The following is a 17,742-nucleotide window of genomic DNA, read 5'->3' on the forward strand; positions in this document are numbered from 1 at the left end:
ATACTCAGTAGCACAATCAGTAGTCAAACTCTGGTCTGGGTCTGTCATATGCATGTGACTTGTATGTTTGTAAACGCACCCACGACACAGGAGAAAATCCCAATGTGGGGCAACGCTTAAAAAAAAACTAGGACTTCAGACCAAATACAAAAAAAATAATATAAACATAGCTAGAAAACATTAGTCTAAAGTCCCCCCCCTCTCCCTACCTTACCGCGAACTCTCAGCCTAACTGTCATAACTTCTGACCCTCATATTTTAAGTTTCCTTCAACAGCTGTAAATTTTTCATTTGTTTTGTCTATCCTTCCTCTTTTATTTTGTATTTTTTTTTTCAGGTTTTAGTTTGTTAAGAAATCTTACATTTTAGTATATCAAGTAATATTATTGACATGTCTGTTTTAGGTTTTACTTCATAATTACCATGAGCAACGTCACACGTTTTATCCCCGAAGGATTAAGGCATATTAAGGCATAATTTCCATGATTCATTAAAATAAGCTAAGTTTGTTTATAGAAACATTTTTAGAGCTAGCTAGATAAATTAATACCCAGGCAATTAAAACAAGTTTATTAGCTCACGTAAGTTACGTTAGTACAAAAAAAATATGAAAAGTAAGTATAACTTTTTCAATTTTCAGCTCATCTGATTGCCATGATGTAAACTGCTACACCTAGACTAGTAAATAAAATTGGACTGTCTGTTTGTAATTTATTACAGACTAGTTATGCCAGCGAATTCACTCACGTTAAGAATGATTATTATTAATGAAATTAATCCAAATCCTTTCTTAGGGAATGCCTACGTCATAGTACCTTTATTCATGCAGTCTCAGCCCGATCGGTTTAAAATTGATAAAGTTTCATAAAAAATTTCATTGCCTATTTTATTCTCTTGGGGGGAAGAATTGAACTAAATTTTTCTTCGTGGGTGCGTGCGTTACATATGTATGCAAAATTTCAGCCCTATTCGTCTAATTGTTTATAGACTGTATATTGATAGACACTATGTCAGTCAGTCACCTTTGATTTGATATATATTTAGACGTACGCATCATCATAATAAACAAATTATGCAAATCTGACATCACACAAGTCTGTCAACGAAAATAGTCACTCAAAATCTAATCACACATCATTACAGATATCCCCACTAATAAACAAATTTAAAGCCATAAGCAAACACCAAACATTATTGTATAATATAAAACAACACGAGAAGAAAGACATCTCAACTTAGTGATTGATGTGCCAAAGTTTCGTACAGGTAAACTGGATGTAGATACTCCAATTAAAGTTTCAATTGCTTCTAAACTGCTTGGATATCAACCTGAAGTTTCTAGCAAACCAACTAGAAATTGTCTGCGAGGATTAAGAAATTAGGGGCTGTAACAAGTCTGTACTGGTAGGAAAATCTGTACGGTATAATCTGGACTAATAAATAAAATTGGAGTGTCTGTTTGTAATATTGGAATAACCGCTTTTTACTACATGCATGTGAATACTCATAATTATGTAAATTACACCAAAATATAGTTTTTTTTACATTTTTTTAAGGGAGGAAAATCATCCGATGATTTCTTCCGCCTTGGGCGAGACAAAAGGGACTGCTGACAGACTCATACTGCTTATAAACCATCTCGTTCCTACTCTTGGTTTCCGAGCCCACCCAGTAAACCCGCTAGATAGTCTACCCAGGCCATCTATGGTAGTCTAATGGCTTTCTTATCGACGTATCATCCATACGGGTCTGGTTCTGGTCGGGCTGCGAGTTACCTTTGCTCGCCGTCCACAGAGCCGCACTTTCGGTAGTCTGTCTAGCTGTCTGTGTGTTCTGGCAAATTTTTGTAATGTCTGAACCAATTTTGACGGTACTTTTATTGGTAGGTAGCTGATGTACGAAGGAGTAACTTAGGCTACTTTTATTATTCACAAAGTATGTAATGCCTATGTGCTATATGTATACTATTAAATGGAGCCGCGGGCAACAGTTGGTATTGCAATATAATTATAAAGAAGCAGGTGTCCACCGTGTCGATTATAGATCTATTACAGATATTATATTTAAATATGAACCCTGTGCCGATCAGTACCGACGTATACAGTTTTATCTGCCCGTACAAACCTGTTTCCTTATATAAGCACCCTTATCCCAGCCTTAGGTTTAGACAAACGAAGATAAATGTGACAGATATACCTAATTACGTTAAGATTTCAAAACGAGAATAAAGTTCTCCAATTTGTTTGTTTATCCGAATTAAAATTATAAATTAGTTTCGCAAAATTGTAATGTTTTGTTTGTAGTCAAATTCATAAAGTTTTGTAATTAGTTGCTCTAGTTTTTGACTGTTAATTATGAAACTTGATAGATCTTGATATTCGTTTGGTTGGTTTTAACTGGATTATGGGGTTGTGTTGTATATTATTATTTAGTTATACTATCATATCTGGAGAGACAGAAACATAACAAATAGAACCAAAGTACACCTCGTTCGCACTCTTGTCTTTCCCATTGCCCTCTCGAGACGTGGACAATCAAGGCGGCTGACAGAAAGAGAATCGACGCCTTTGAAATGTGGTGTTGGCGCCGCATGCTGAGAATACCATGGACAGCTCACAGCAAACCAACATGAAACAACGCTTGCGTTGTTTTTAGTTGTGTGAGTGAGGTTACTGGAGGCCCAAATTACTAATCTTCCCGATCTATGATTCGCCAACAACCCTTAATTTCCGAACCCCCAAAAGGCCGGTAACGTACTTCTAACGCCATTAGTATTTCAGGTGTCCATGTGCAATCGCGTCACTGTTGTATGCATTAAGGCTTTATTCTCGAAATCGCAACATAATTCAATAAACACTATAAAATATTTTTAGTTTTCAACTGCCTGGTCTCATAGATATATGGGTAACCAATGGCGGGTTAAAAAGTTTCTATCTTTTCCTCACATACTCTTTTTTTTTGAGGGGGGAAAATCAGACTCTTACTGACTAAAAACCACCCCGTTCCTTCTCCTGCTTTGAGCCGGAGCCCCGGTAACCTTTTACGTTGTCCGCAGCTCCGGATTCCCCACATACTCTAAAATGAAAACTATACACAACTCTGTACATACTGTTCATCGGTCCACACAAATCCAGTTTCCACACTCTCACAATAATTCCAAAACCGCAATAATTGGCAGTGCCCCTAATCCAACAGTTCCATAAAATATCTTTGCAAACACAACATCGATTGTGAATATGTGAGTATCGAGTATTTTGGCACACCCCAATTCCCAGTTTCGATCCCTCAAGTCGTTTAGAGGTGACCACTGTTTGTCATAGAAACATTGCCTTTGCCATGAGTACGAGTGGACTGAAGTTTGTTGGGTTTAAATAATAGTATTAAACGATATGTAATATTGCTGATGTTTTTATTTTGTATGCCAAACCTTACAGCGCCTCCAGTGATCATTTACGGAACTAAAAATTTTCTTACAAAAATATTACGTCGTCACTATCGAGTATCAACAAATACTATTGCTTTAGACTCGGACAATGTACCCAGTACTTGTATGTATTCGAATATGATGTTCAGGACAAGTGATAGAAGTTTGTAGGGGCAGAGTAGTGAGACAACTGGACTCATCTAGCAGTTTGAAATTTTGTAAACCTTATTTTAAAAATATACTATAAATATTTAAATAGATAGTAGACATTTCCTGTAAGTAAAATTTGTTACCTCGGGAATTTAACTCTTTAGAAGTGCTTATAAAGAAGCTCATAGCGAAACATTTCATATGAATGGTCAAAATATCTTAATCATGTGAGTATTCCTATATTGGCACACAAGACATGCACTGTTGAACACATCCTCTCAAGATATACGTTTAGTAAAGACCAATATAAATTTATTCATAGAAACATAGAAACCAATTTCAATGGAAAAGTTAGCTAAAACTATTTAAATACTTGGCTAAAGTCAACGGACATTTAGTAAATTTAGCCCACGTATACATAACTTTACTTTAGTCTCTAACGGATTAACGTATAGAATTTATCGCAAAACTTTTGCTGAACCAAACTGATTAAGAAAATCAGTGAAAAGTGTAAGTGTAGTGTAAAGACGTAAACATTTTACATCTTAATATACCTATAAATGTAATTAAATAATAATAAACAGTATTTATAAATAATATAATCATCAATATAATCATCATCAATCATCAATATAATAAACAGTATTTTTATGGTATAAGCCTACCGGCTTATACCATAAAAATACTGTTATTTATCATTTATTAATTTACCAATTAGCATACGGGTCACCTGGTGGTAAGCAATCGCCGCCGTCCATGGACAAGCGGAATACCAGAGTCGTTACAAGTGTGTTGCTGGCAGTTTTGGGGGTTAGGAATTAAAAGTTTGTTGGTGAGTCGGGGATTGAGAAGATTAGGAATTAATTGGGCCTCCGGTAATCTCATCAACTGGTAACGAAACACAACGCAAACGTGGTTCATGTCGGTTTTCTGTGAGGCCGAATTATCACTCCGGTCGAGCCGTCCGAAGCATAGCTCTCCCACATTTAGCAAGTACGACTAACGAAAGGTTTTGGCTTTTTTTCTTGTTTGTTGGTACGTATAAAACGATCCTATTTGGTTGGCAGCATTGATAGCCTGTACATGGACTAATCTTTACAGAATCCTTTTAAAGAAGCTAAAATTTACTAGAAGACAATTTCCCAAATTCATCCACACAATCCTGACAAAAAAATACAAACCACCGCATTCAACCAAATAAAAAAAATACTTTTCGTTAACTTTGAGTGAAAGAAAAAAATAAGAGAAAAAAATGTTTTTTTTTTTCTCTTCGACATAGAAAATTTATTGCTATACCTCATTTCGTGAAATATATCATTTCGATCTCCATTTACTGTGTAAGGGTAAATCGTAATTGATTCAGCTAGCAGAGGCTGCAGAATTCAATTTCGAGAGTGGTCCCAACAACCTCCGGTCACTATTACCAAATGAAATTTTGATTGGGAAAAAACATCACTATTGACAGGTCCATATAGATACTGGGTATCCAGTGTTTAGCTATTTGTTTTTAAAGTCCATTTTACAGCAGCAAATCTGATGAACGAATCTGATTTGGATTGATTGAGCTATTATTATCAATTTATTTTATTTCTTATTCAAATTGCGGTGCAGTGAATAACATTGTCGTTTGTTTTGGTCGGAGTTCTGGATTTGTGCCCAATTCTGAGCAATATGTCCGTCTTTCATGGCAAGGTTTTCATGAAAAGGAACGTGACTAGCGGAAATAATTTCCATAATACATTATAGGAATTTTACTTAAAAATACTTGAGTATTTTACATATATAAATTGTATTATAAATTTCATGAGACATACTAAATTAATTATTGTGTTATTGGTTTACTCACGTAAGGAACTTGACTAATTTCAAGCCGCACTAAAGGCTCATTCATGAGCAGCATTCTGCAACACACGACTCGGCGATTATTGCGCTGCAACTGAGGTGCAGATTTTTAGTTAATCTAATATAAATTTGATTAGTACTTTTAGCACCGACTTCTAAACTAGCAGTGGGTAGACACAGCCTAAAATGAATAACAGTTTATTTTTCGTATTTAGTTTAGGTTTTTTTCTACTACAAGATTAAAATTGAACTCAACACAACCTCCCCAAAAATTTGACCAATATACATTCATTTGAAATGGACAGCTGGCTATACTTACATCCACTCCAAGCCTCAATTATTGATAAGGGTCGTAGCAGACTTTCTAGGAGGCGACGTGAGGGTCCAATTTATGGTTTCTAGTGCACAGACTCAGATTACACTTGGTACATTATAATGATTGCTTGTCAAGGTCACTGGGGGAATATTGGAAGACATAATATAGTATGTTTGCTTTGATGTAGCCATGTTACCATTTTTGTTATCAATATAAGTGTAGTTTCTCTTAGCATATTAACACGTTAAGCGCCACGTTGGACACTGGTGAAAGACGCTTAGCTGAGGTTTTGCCTTTAACAGTTTTCTTCTGTATTGGAGACTCGGTTGCTTTTCAAGAGAGAGAAAATATCTGTTTTCTTTCGGTTGTTAATGCTTTAAACACCATGGGGGTAAAAGTGACCAGCGCTAGCAGAGGATTTGCCTTTAACAGATCTTTGTTGGCAATCGAAGTCTCTCTTAACTAAGTCATAAAGAAAAGTCAGAAAGAGAAAAATACACATTATTTGACTAGAATGGACTAACCACGATAAAATCGTTGAATACCAGATTTATCACAAACTAGCTACTTTCAAATAGACCAGAAAGGCACTTTTGAACGTCAAAAATATAATAATATTAATAACGTCTGTCTGTCGGTCAGTCCTCTAGTGAAGCTATTTGCTCGTTCCAAAGTGTAGATTCCTATGGAGAAGAATAAATAGAAATATATTTACCCTGTCACTTAATCAGCTATCTCTCGAAAACAATGGGTCTAAAACATCTGAACAACCTCCCAAACCAAAAGTCAAGTCAATAGGAAATGTTTTAAGAAAATTGATTCCACAGAAATGATAAAATACAATCTCGCATCACATCTTATTTGGTTTGGGCAGACTGTGGTTTTATTTAAATTAGTAGTTTATGAAATATCTAAGGATACTGTGCGAACATCTGTGAACGATTGATAAGCAAATTGTAAATGCCAATCAAAATGCGAGAACGGTAAATTGATAGCGATTTGATTGACGTTGGTTTTAGCAAAAATGTTGAATTATTTTCGTGCTTGTAACTAATTAGATTTTTAATAAGAACTTGGATAGGATCGGGCTACGCTTTTGGGATAATCTTTCTAAGAGTGTTTTGCCACAAGAGGTGTATCTATGCTACGAATATTGTAATAGCTAAGCTGTGAAACTAGGTGACCATTTCCACTGATACTAAGCTATGTACCTGTGTGAATAAGGTGTGCTACAAATATGCAACGCCGCAACGTAGCTATGCAACAAGATGCGCAGCTCGAGTATGCGATGTATCGATAATAGGGAAGCCATCTATAACACGCATCTTTCCATATAAAAAAAAAAACATAGAACATGTGTCCGTTTCCAACAATGCTAAGCTATGTTTACGATAGCAACGTAGCACATCTCTAGTGAAAATTACCCTAAGATAATTTAAATACCACTGACAGACGGCGAAGGAAAACATCGAGGTGAGTAAGCGGGGTGGTCAAACCTTCCCCATTTCAGAAGAGGTTTTTACTCTGCTATGGGCACTTATAGGCTCTTGATGATGATTCTCAATTCTCAATTCTTTATTGATGATGGTTATGAAGCTGGATATTGTGTCAAAGCAATCAGAAGCAGCAACTGTTGATAAAGTTTATCTACATAGTTTTTTTTAGAATAACAGGCATGTCCGTGTCCATCAATGCCTCGCACCATTTAAAATTTCATTCAATTTTGTGTGGGTACATATGGGATCGGTGAAACATAAATGGAATCTGTATAGAGATTCGTTACGCTATGTCTATAGTACAAACACACTTTGGATTTAATTATATAACTGTCACGTGACTTAAAAAAAAGAGATGGATTATTATGTTATCGGTTTACTCACGTAATTGTTTGTCAGCACCAACGCGACAATCGCCGTCGTATGTCGCGGAATGCTGCTCATGAATATGCCTCTAGCATGGCTTGAAACATTTCGAGTTGTTCGTCAAACAATTACGTGAGTAAGCCGATAACATATTAATTAATTTATACTAGCGACTCACCCCAGTTTTACAATGTATGGGTACAATGGTGATACATTATGCATAACATATAAACCTCCCAAGATGAAGGTTTAGGGTTTAATTAATTAAAAAAAAACCGCATCAAAATCAGTTGCGTAGTTTTAAAGATTTAAGCATACAAAGGGACATAGGGACAAATAAAGCGACTTTGTTTTATACTATGTAGTGAAAAGATATTTTGTAAACTGCGCTAAAGGACTGACTGCACTATTGTAGCAGTGGTTGGAAATTATGTCAACGTGTCGTACGTTTATTTCGTCCACGGAGCAACTCTTTGTGCAATCAACAAATTGTTGTTTCAGGTCTGAGCGTGATAGCTGTGTAAATGAATGTCGTGGGTGTATTTATTTTTTATTTAACTTTACCTTGCTATGTAGGTATGTTTGTTTGTGTGAATTGTAATCTTGAAAGTAAATTTTGAAGCAAATAATTTCTACTTATTGAGCTGAAATTTTGTAATACATGTTTAATTTGCATGACCACAAATGCGTAAAAGCTTGGTTTAAAGACATTTTTATTTAAGTAAAATGTACCAAAACTTAAGCCGTTCCGGAGCTGCGGACTACCCGAAGCTGCGGACTGCCTCGGAGCTGCGGACTGCCCTGGAGCTGCGGACTACTCCGGAGCTGCGGGCCGCTCTGGAGCTGCGGACTACCTAGCGGGATACCGGGGCTTCGGATCGGCTCAAAAGCAGGCGTAGGCACGGGATGTTTTTAGTCAATAAGAGTCTGTCACTCCCTCTCTCAGGGCAAGAAAAGTCTTTGGATGATTGCTCCCTTTAAAAAAAAATCCATTACTAAACACTAACTTACGACCCGCAATATACCGTTAAAACTAAATATGAAAACTACCTCTGTTGCGGCCAGCAAGCGCAACAATTGAACAAACCTAAGCGCAAAGATGTCTCAACCTACAACATTAGCTGAATCGGAACGTTCCTGCATCTACAGCCCTACCAACCGTATTCCCCCACTCTAAAATTCAACCGATCTCTAAGACGGACATTAATTATTATTCGTAGATTCAAACTGCAACTGTAAAAAGCGCAACCTTTTAATTATAATATTATCTAAATTGGAGTCAGATATTTCATTTAAATACAACCCACAACAACCTCTATATTGATTATTACATCAACAAACTGCATAAGTTCGACGCAAACTTCAAGTGACAGGAATAAATTGATTTATTAGAGGGAAGCTGGGAAGATACAAAGTCGTGTTATTTAGCAGGGCATTAAAATGCAACCGACGAAGTTCGCAGCAACTGCGGGTTGAGGTGCTAAGAGTTATAGTTGCTGAAAGTGTTTGAAATTGTGGGGGAGATCTGTGGAATGGAGAGAGATAGCGAGAGGTCGATTGGTGGTTATAGTTGAAAGTTTGTTTCAATTTTAAATCGTAGTAGGATGATAGATTTTTTATTTAATACGCGCGTCTCATGCATACTTGAGGCCGACCGCGACGACTCGAAGCCTATCAATGGCAAGTATCAATATGACTCTTTCCGAATTATATGTACTTTCTGAGATTCCTTAAATACCATCGACAAACGGTGAAGGGAAATATCGTATGGAAATATGGGCTTATAATTTCTAATTATAAGGTGATTAATGCTCAAACCTTCGCCGTGTGAGACGAGGCTCTTGGTCGGCAGGAGCCATTTATGGGCTGTAAATGTAAATAATAGATTTTTATAATAACTATCGTGATGATAGAGTTCAGTTTATCTTATTGATGACTTGTTAGTAGTGAAATATTCTTCATATAATATAATTAACTTACTACATTTTGTCTTTTAAATTTCAATATAGGGATCACCTGAATTTACCACTCAATATGATAAATAAAAAACAGTAAAACACCCCAGATTATTCCAGAAAACTACACCCAAAAGACATATTGTCCAGTTCAATATATTAATATGAGCATTGTAATGATTCAATAGTCGCAAATAAATCATCATCAAGTGAAGACGTTTGTTATTTTTTCTAAAACACCTAAATAGTGCAAACAAACTGAACCTTAATACAATAAACATATGGTCCATAACGAGCCGAACAATTAGTGAATGTTACCTGCGCTGTGTGTGGTCTCGGACTCGGTGCGCGAATACAATAGCCGCCGCATTCCTTAGATAAGGATTCAACTTGTTTACGAGTAAATTAGTGAATGAAGAAAAATTATAGAAATCTAACAAATTGCAACATATCAAACTTTTGTACGAAGTGTTTTACGTGAACTATTACGTATTTAATTGTGGAAAATGACGTCACCAACTCAAGAACAATCCAAATATTTATCTACGTTAGAAGATGTGGCTAATATGATACGGAAAGCGCAAATTAACATGAAAAAGTGTCCTAAACAGCGATTGACAGCAGGTTATGTTAAAGCGAGAATAAAAGCCATAGAAGAAGATTGGGATGTTTTCAAACAAACGCATAGCAGCCTTATGAAGTGTACACCACGAGAACAGCGGGGCATATTGCCTTACTTTCTTAATGAAGAATATTTTACGTACGAAGAAATGTACCTCTGTTTACATGCGGATTTATCCGATCTCCTAACCAATTTGGAAGCACAACAGAGATCATTAGAATCGTCCAACATGTCTGCTTCATCACACGAAGGTCAGCTACCGTTTGCTAAGCTACCGAGAATACAGTTGCCTACCTTTACAGGCCGATATGAAGAATGGCCTACGTATAAGGATATATTTACAGCGCTCGTACATAACACTTCAATTAGCGATGTTCGTAAGTTGCATTATTTGAAGACTAGCGTTGCCGGAGAGGCTGAGACTTTATTACGTAATATCCAAATTACGGAAAGTAATTATGCAATGGCATGGGAACTACTTGAACGTCGTTTTGGTAACAAGAAAATGATTGTGTCGTCAGTTTTGAAGAAATTTTGCTGCCAGAAAAAGATAACCAATCCGTCAGCTACACAAATTAAAGCGTTGCTCGATAATTCCGTTGAATGTATCAATAGTCTGAATAACATGAACATAAACACCGCCACTTGGGACCCCATTATAGTGTTTCTAGTGGCGCAGAAATTAGATTCAGATACGTTAAGATGTTGGGAAGAGGAAGCTTACAAGGAGAACAGCGACGAGTTGTCTACGTGGGTGGCGTTGAAAAGGTTTCTCGAGTCTAAGTTTCGTACGCTCGAGTTAATAGCACCTACCACTTCTACAGTAGCAAAAGAGAAGACACAAGGTCACAAGACGTATCATGTCGTAGCAAAGGACGCTGAGAACGCTAAGGGTGACTCTGCGTTCACCAATAGTAGTTCATCACCTAGTTGTGTGTATTGCAAGGGTAACCATTACATTTATAATTGTAAAGAGTTCGCAAAACAAACTGTACTACAACGACGTGATTTTGCGAAAACCAAAAACCTTTGCTTCAACTGCTTAGTCCCAAACCACACAGTCTTTAAATGTAAACAAAATAAGAAATGCCGAGTCTGCGGAAGAAAACATCACTCTCTCTTGCATGAAGCAAAAGAAACAACACAAGAGAGTGACAAGGAAGAAAATAACAAACAGGAAAGTAACAAACAAGAACAACCAACAGAACGGGTCACAAGCGCCCACTTCTCCAAGGATCAATCTGGTCGACGAGTGCTATTGGCAACAGCACAAGTACATGTTACATCAAGCGACGGCGAAACACATGTCTTGCGAGCATTGATCGACCAGGGCTCAGAGGCTTCACTTATATCTTCAAGAGTAGTCGAGCTCTTGAGATTGAAGAAGACAACTATCAAAGGTGTAGTCTCAGGTGTAGGAGAAGGAAACTTAGTTCCATTAAAGCATGTAGTGGACCTGTCAGTTACATCGCGATATGATAGAATGAATGTTATTCAAGTAAAGGCATATGTCTTGAAATCACTATCTGCGAAATTACCTTCAAAACAAATCACGATGGACTGGCCAGCCCTCCAAAACCTATTATTGGCTGACCCTACGTATAACACACCGGGCAAGATTGATATACTACTCGGTGCAGACGTCTTTTGCAAAATCATAGAAGATGGTTTAGTAAGATGTTCTGATGGCATAGTGGCTCAGAAAACTACTTTGGGGTGGATACTTTCAGGTCAAAGCGAGGACAAATCAATTAGCGACGAACACAAAATAACAACATTACATGTGACAAGTATGGTATCAGAAGACAATGATCTATTGAAAAGTTTCTGGGAAATTGAAACAGCTTTATACAAGAAAAGACAACTATTTACAAGGGAAGAAGAGATGTGCGAAGAAATTTACAAGAAGACAACTAAAAGAATAAACGGTAAATACACAGTGCACTTACCTTTGCGACAAGGAATAGAAGAGACACTAAAATTATGTGGAGACACGAAACAACAAGCCGTTTATAGATTCAAACAACTGGAGAAGAAGTTTCAAAGGTCTCAGAGTTTTAAGTCAGATTATTCTAAGGTAATTCAGGAGTATATTGAAATGGGTCATTTGAAAAGATCTAATTCTAATGATGACAACAAATCAGTCTACCTCCCTCATCATGCGGTAATACGCGAAGACAAGGACACAACAAAGGTTCGAGTAGTTTACGACGCGTCAGCAAAGGGTTCTAATGGACATTCTTTGAACGACACCATGATGATCGGACCTGTATTACAACCAGACTTACGAAGCTTAATTATAACATGGCGAACACATCGGATATGTGTTGTGGGAGACATAATCAAGATGTACCGAATGATTGACATGACACCAGAGCACACAAATTTACAACGAATAGTCTGGCGAAATAATCCAGAAGACCAACTAGAAAGCTACAACTTGATGACCGTAACCTTCGGTACAGCTGCAGCCCCCTATCTAGCTGTACGAACGTTACTACAACTCGCCGAAGATGAAGCACTTGAATTTCCAAATACAGCACCTGTAATAAAGAATTCGTTTTTTATGGATGATTTGATGACAGGAAATGACACTGAAGAAAAGGTAATGAAAATGTGTGAGGAAATAAAGGTGATACTAAGTAGAGGGAATTTTAAAATGCAAAAGTGGTCTAGCAACTCAGAAAGGGTATTAAAGGGATTACAGGAAGGAAATAATGCAAATAGTACTACGAAGGATGGAATAGAGATAAAACTAGACAAAGTTTTAAAAATTCTAGGATTAACTTGGGATAGGAAGGATGACACGTTCAAATTCACAATTAACTTACCTGAAGCGCGATGTCCCGTAACGAAGAGAGCTATTCTATCTGATGTAGCAAGGCTATTTGACCCATTTGGATGGCTGTCTCCTGTGATTGTTGACGCTAAAGTTTTTATACAAAAACTGTGGCTGTGCAACATGGGATGGGATGACGAGCTGCCATCACAGTTAATAGACGAATGGATGACATATAGAAGGGAATTAATACATCTGCAAAACATCGCAATACCACGCTGGTTTAAAACTACACCGATTAATTATGAAAACATTGAATTGCATGGTTTTGCAGATGCATCTATGAAAGCATATGCTGCCGTAACTTACCTGAAGGTTATTGAAGGGAACACAGTGCATATCACAATCATCGCGTCTCGTACCAAGGTTGCGCCGTTGAAGCAATTATCAATTCCAAAACTGGAATTATGCGCCGCAGCATTGTTAGCAGAATTAATTAATGACCTGAAAGACCTGTTGAAAATACCTAAAAACAAAATCTTCGCGTGGACTGATTCAATGGTGGTTATGTCTTGGTTGCAATCTCAACCTAGTCGTTGGCGAACATTTGTCGCAAACCGAGTAGCAGACATAACAAGAATTCTAGATAATGACCGATGGAGATTTGTTCAATCCACCGATAATCCAGCCGATATCGCTACAAGAGGCGTGAAAGCAAGCGACCTGGCTTCCTTTGATTTATGGTGGTCTGGACCTGAATGGTTAAAACACAAAAATGTCGATACACATACCTATGAAATTCCACAAACTGAATTAGAATTGAAAGCATCATCGTTTCACACAAATGTAGAAGACAAACCAATCTGGGAATATTTTTCTTCAATTTCTAGAATGAAAAGAATACTGGCTTACTGCCGAAGATTTAGAAAACAAGAAGGAGAAACAAGAGAAAAATATTTAACAGTAAATGAGCTAGACAAGGTATTGGAATTATGTATAAAATATTATCAAGGCTTAGTTTATCAGAAGGATATTGAAGATTTACAGACTGATGGAAACGTAAAGAAAAGGAGTTCTCTTATCTCACTTGCTCCGTTTTTGGATAAAAACGGTATTATAAGAGTGGGAGGAAGGTTAGAAAACGCCGAGATAGCTGATATTACAAAACACCCGATTGTAATACCATGTAACCAGCATCTAACTAAGTTAATAGTCCAAGAAGCTCACCTTAGAACACTACATGGAGGGATACAAGCGATGATGGCTTATGTGAGAACGAGATACTGGGTGATAGGTTTGAAGTCTGTGGTCAGGAAATGTATTCACAACTGTAAGACGTGCATTTTGGATAAAGCGAAGGTGAAATTTCAATTCATGGGACAACTGCCAGCTGTTAGAGTCAATCAATATCGGCCATTTATGAATAGTGGAGTTGATTACGCTGGACCAGTTTTAATGAGAACCTCGAAGGGTCGCGGACACCACGCCACAAAGGGCTATATTTGTTTGTTTGTGTGCATGGCCACTCGCGCAATCCATTTAGAAGCTGTCACAGACCTAACAACACAAGCCTTTATAGCCGCATTTAGGAGATTTGTTGCGCGCCGAGGTCATTGCTCGAACTTGTGGAGCGACAACGGCACAAATTTCGTTGGCGCTGCGAAGGAATTGAAAGAAATGTTCCGGAAGGGCAAGAATAATATCGCGAAAGAAGCGGCTGAACTTCTAGCTAATGATAACACAACATGGCACTTCATACCACCAAGGATGCCCACATGTGGAGGGCTATGGGAAGCGGGAGTTCAGTCTGCTAAAAGACACCTCTTTAGGATAAACAAGGACATGAAGCTGACCTATGAAGAAATTTCTACGCTCTTAGCACAAATCGAGGCATGTCTTAATTCGCGCCCTCTTTATCAAATGGACAACACTATAATGCCACTTACTCCAGGGCATTTTTTAGTTGGTGAACCCTTGATTTCGGTTCCTGATACAAATTATGAATGCCAACCTGTCAGTCTTTTGACTAGGTGGCAAGTTATACAGAAAATGACTCAAGATTTCTGGCATCGATGGCGTTCAGAATATCTTAACACACTCCAACAAAGATACAAGTGGCAAGTGAAGGTTCCGGAGCCTGCTATTGGAGATGTCGTTATCATTAAAGAGGATAACTTGCCGCCTACGAAATGGTTGTTGGGACGAGTGAAACAAATACATCCTGGAAAGGACAATCTCGTAAGAGTAGTAACAGTTCAGACAGCAGGCAACAACGAGTTGAAAAGGCCTCTATACAAATTGATACCGCTTCCTAAAGAACCTAAAGTTTAGTAAGCTATGGTGGGCGGTTCAATTAAGAAGTGATTATGTATTGTTCAAGTATAAATTAAAATTAAATAGTTACAGTCCATTAATTGTTAGATTTGCATGTTATTAAGTGTATTTCATGAAAGATTGAAAACTTATGTTTTGGTGGGCGGTATGTCCAGTTCAATATATTAATATGAGCATTGTAATGATTCAATAGTCGCAAATAAATCATCATCAAGTGAAGACGTTTGTTATTTTTTCTAAAACACCTAAATAGTGCAAACAAACTGAACCTTAATACAATAAACACATATCTAGCAGAACTTTAGCTCAACACCAAAGTACTTTGAAGATGTAGGTTCAAGTTGGTGAATTTGAAGTTACGGAACTGTGGTTTGCACTTCGACATGCACTGGGATATACAGCCAGCTTCGCAGACGTTATTTGTTTAGACATCCTCTGTTATGAATATAAAATTATAGCGGGTCATGTGTGTCCATGAGTTTTCTTAACACATTGAACGCCGTGGCGGTCACCGGTGACCGACGTTAGCGGAGGATTTGTTTTCAACGGTTTTTATTGGCAGTCAAAGACTTAAGAATATTTGTTGTTTTTTTTTTTTTGTTTTGTAGCTAGCAAGCGAGGTAAAGTAAACAAGTGGGAGGATTTCGAAGTTGTTTGAATATATTTTATAAGGAGGGTCTCAGTTTGACCTGTATGTACGGTTGTGTGCAAGTATCTCGTGTTTACCAGAACCGATGTTGATGTGGTTTTCAGACTTTACTTTTTTTGACCATTGCAAACTGTGTTGCTTAGAGGAGTTTTAAATACTAAGAATTTAATATATTTCTAGTTTTTATTCCATTATAGATGTATTTTACAGCATGCGGTGGCGGTGCTGCACACCACCCGCAATTCAATACTCATGCAGCAGAGGTGCAACATAAAACACACATAACATGCAATATACCACTCGACATAATATGTTTCGCTCCTCCACGGAGCATCCTCAGGAGGTGTTGACTCGGCGGCTCCCGCAGCTCGAGTTGTACATAGCCCAGCGATCTGTCTGACTGTCACAAGCCACAAGCTGTTAATTATAATAAGGACAATCTCCGCACAAAACAACAGTTACAATTACATAAATCATCACTACCAACAAGTGCTAAAAACTACCAACCTACAAATTACTAACTAGAAAATAATCTTCAAACGAAAATATGTACTAGTAAAATGGCAATTAGTCTTAATTTACTTCGTTCGCAAATTAACTCCACATTATAATAAACTCCATCCATTAAGGTTTTGTTGCTTGCTACAATATCTTTTATAACATTGAGCACATTCATCTTCACTGTCTGAGAATTCCAACGGAGATATTTTTCTTTGAGAGCCATCAAAGTTTTTGAGAAGAAATCTTGTGTTCAGTATATTTTTTTATGATAAAAATGGTTCCGTAGTGTCCTTGTCGAACTGTGGTTTGGTTTCTAGTTGTTTGGGTGTTTTCCCACCAGAGATGTGCTATGCTACATTGCTGTGGATGCGTTTGCGAATTGCGATGCGATACACATAAATATCTTGGCACTGGTGAAAACGGACTCAGTTAAGCTATGTTTTTTTTTTCATTAATTTGTAGCTAAAATATCTGTCGACACATATAAAAAATTAATAGCTTCAGCTAGCGTCTTACGCGTATTCTTTTAATCCCACATTAAAAGAATCCTATCACCCAAGCCAGCTTACTTGAATTTAAAATTTGTTCAAAATCCGTTTAGTACTTTCGGCGTGATTGACGGACAAGCATCCAAACAAACAAACTTTCACATTTATAATAGTAATGTGATTAATCCTACAAGGATAATACTCTCATTACACCAAACTACCAAAGGAACCCTGAAGAATCTATATTGTAACGAGCTCTCGGCGGCACTCCTCAACTTCCTCCCGACTGTCTGCGTCCGGGAGGTATTGTCCTCCGAACAAACTTTGGTGTCTGCCCTCAGCCTTGTTAGCCTCTCAAGTGCGACCAGAGTTTCATATTTCCGGCTTGTCATTAAAAAGTGCTGCATTTTCATATTTTAATGTTAATTTTGTTATTGTCATTGTTGTTCAAATATTTTATGAAATTAATTATATTCATATTATTCACGTAATGTTTCGTATTTTAATAGTCCGCTTCTTAAGCGAGGGTAGCTAGCAATGCACATAATATTATAATGTAATGTAAAGAACATAACAAACTTAGTACGTACCGCTGCAACCCAGCAATTAATTTGACCTTTAAATCGTATGTCATAAGATATATTTCATAACGTCATTACCATTAAAAGCCGACAGCGGATGACCAGCGCGCGGTCCTCTTGCCAACAGATAGCCAAGCGGCGGCGAGACAACGGCAGGCGCAAGTGCGCCCCTGTGTGGGCGCCGAACGTGATGCGGCGGCCAGCTCGGGCGCTGCTCACATCTCAGAGGGTCATGGCCA

The 17,742-nt window shown here is 37.6% G+C and overlaps 1 protein-coding gene across 1 annotated transcript; it reads left to right on the forward strand.

The window, feature by feature from the left end:
• The first annotated feature begins 10,796 nt into the window (after nucleotides 1-10,796).
• Nucleotides 10,797-15,281, forward strand: LOC118264836 (uncharacterized). Its single transcript, XM_035577493.2, has one exon. The coding sequence runs from the start codon at nucleotides 10,797-10,799 to the stop codon at nucleotides 15,279-15,281; it is 4,485 nt and encodes a 1,494-aa protein (XP_035433386.2).
• Nucleotides 15,282-17,742: the final 2,461 nt, after the last annotated feature.

Source organism: Spodoptera frugiperda, chromosome 14 (genome assembly GCF_023101765.2).
Source record: "Spodoptera frugiperda isolate SF20-4 chromosome 14, AGI-APGP_CSIRO_Sfru_2.0, whole genome shotgun sequence".
Lineage (NCBI taxonomy): Eukaryota > Metazoa > Arthropoda > Insecta > Lepidoptera > Noctuidae > Spodoptera > Spodoptera frugiperda.

Bases quoted from the DNA above. Each gene is read 5' to 3' on its own strand.
- LOC118264836 (XM_035577493.2), top strand. From the start codon at position 10,797: ATGAACATAAACACCGCCACTTGGGACCCCATTATAGTGTTTCTAGTG.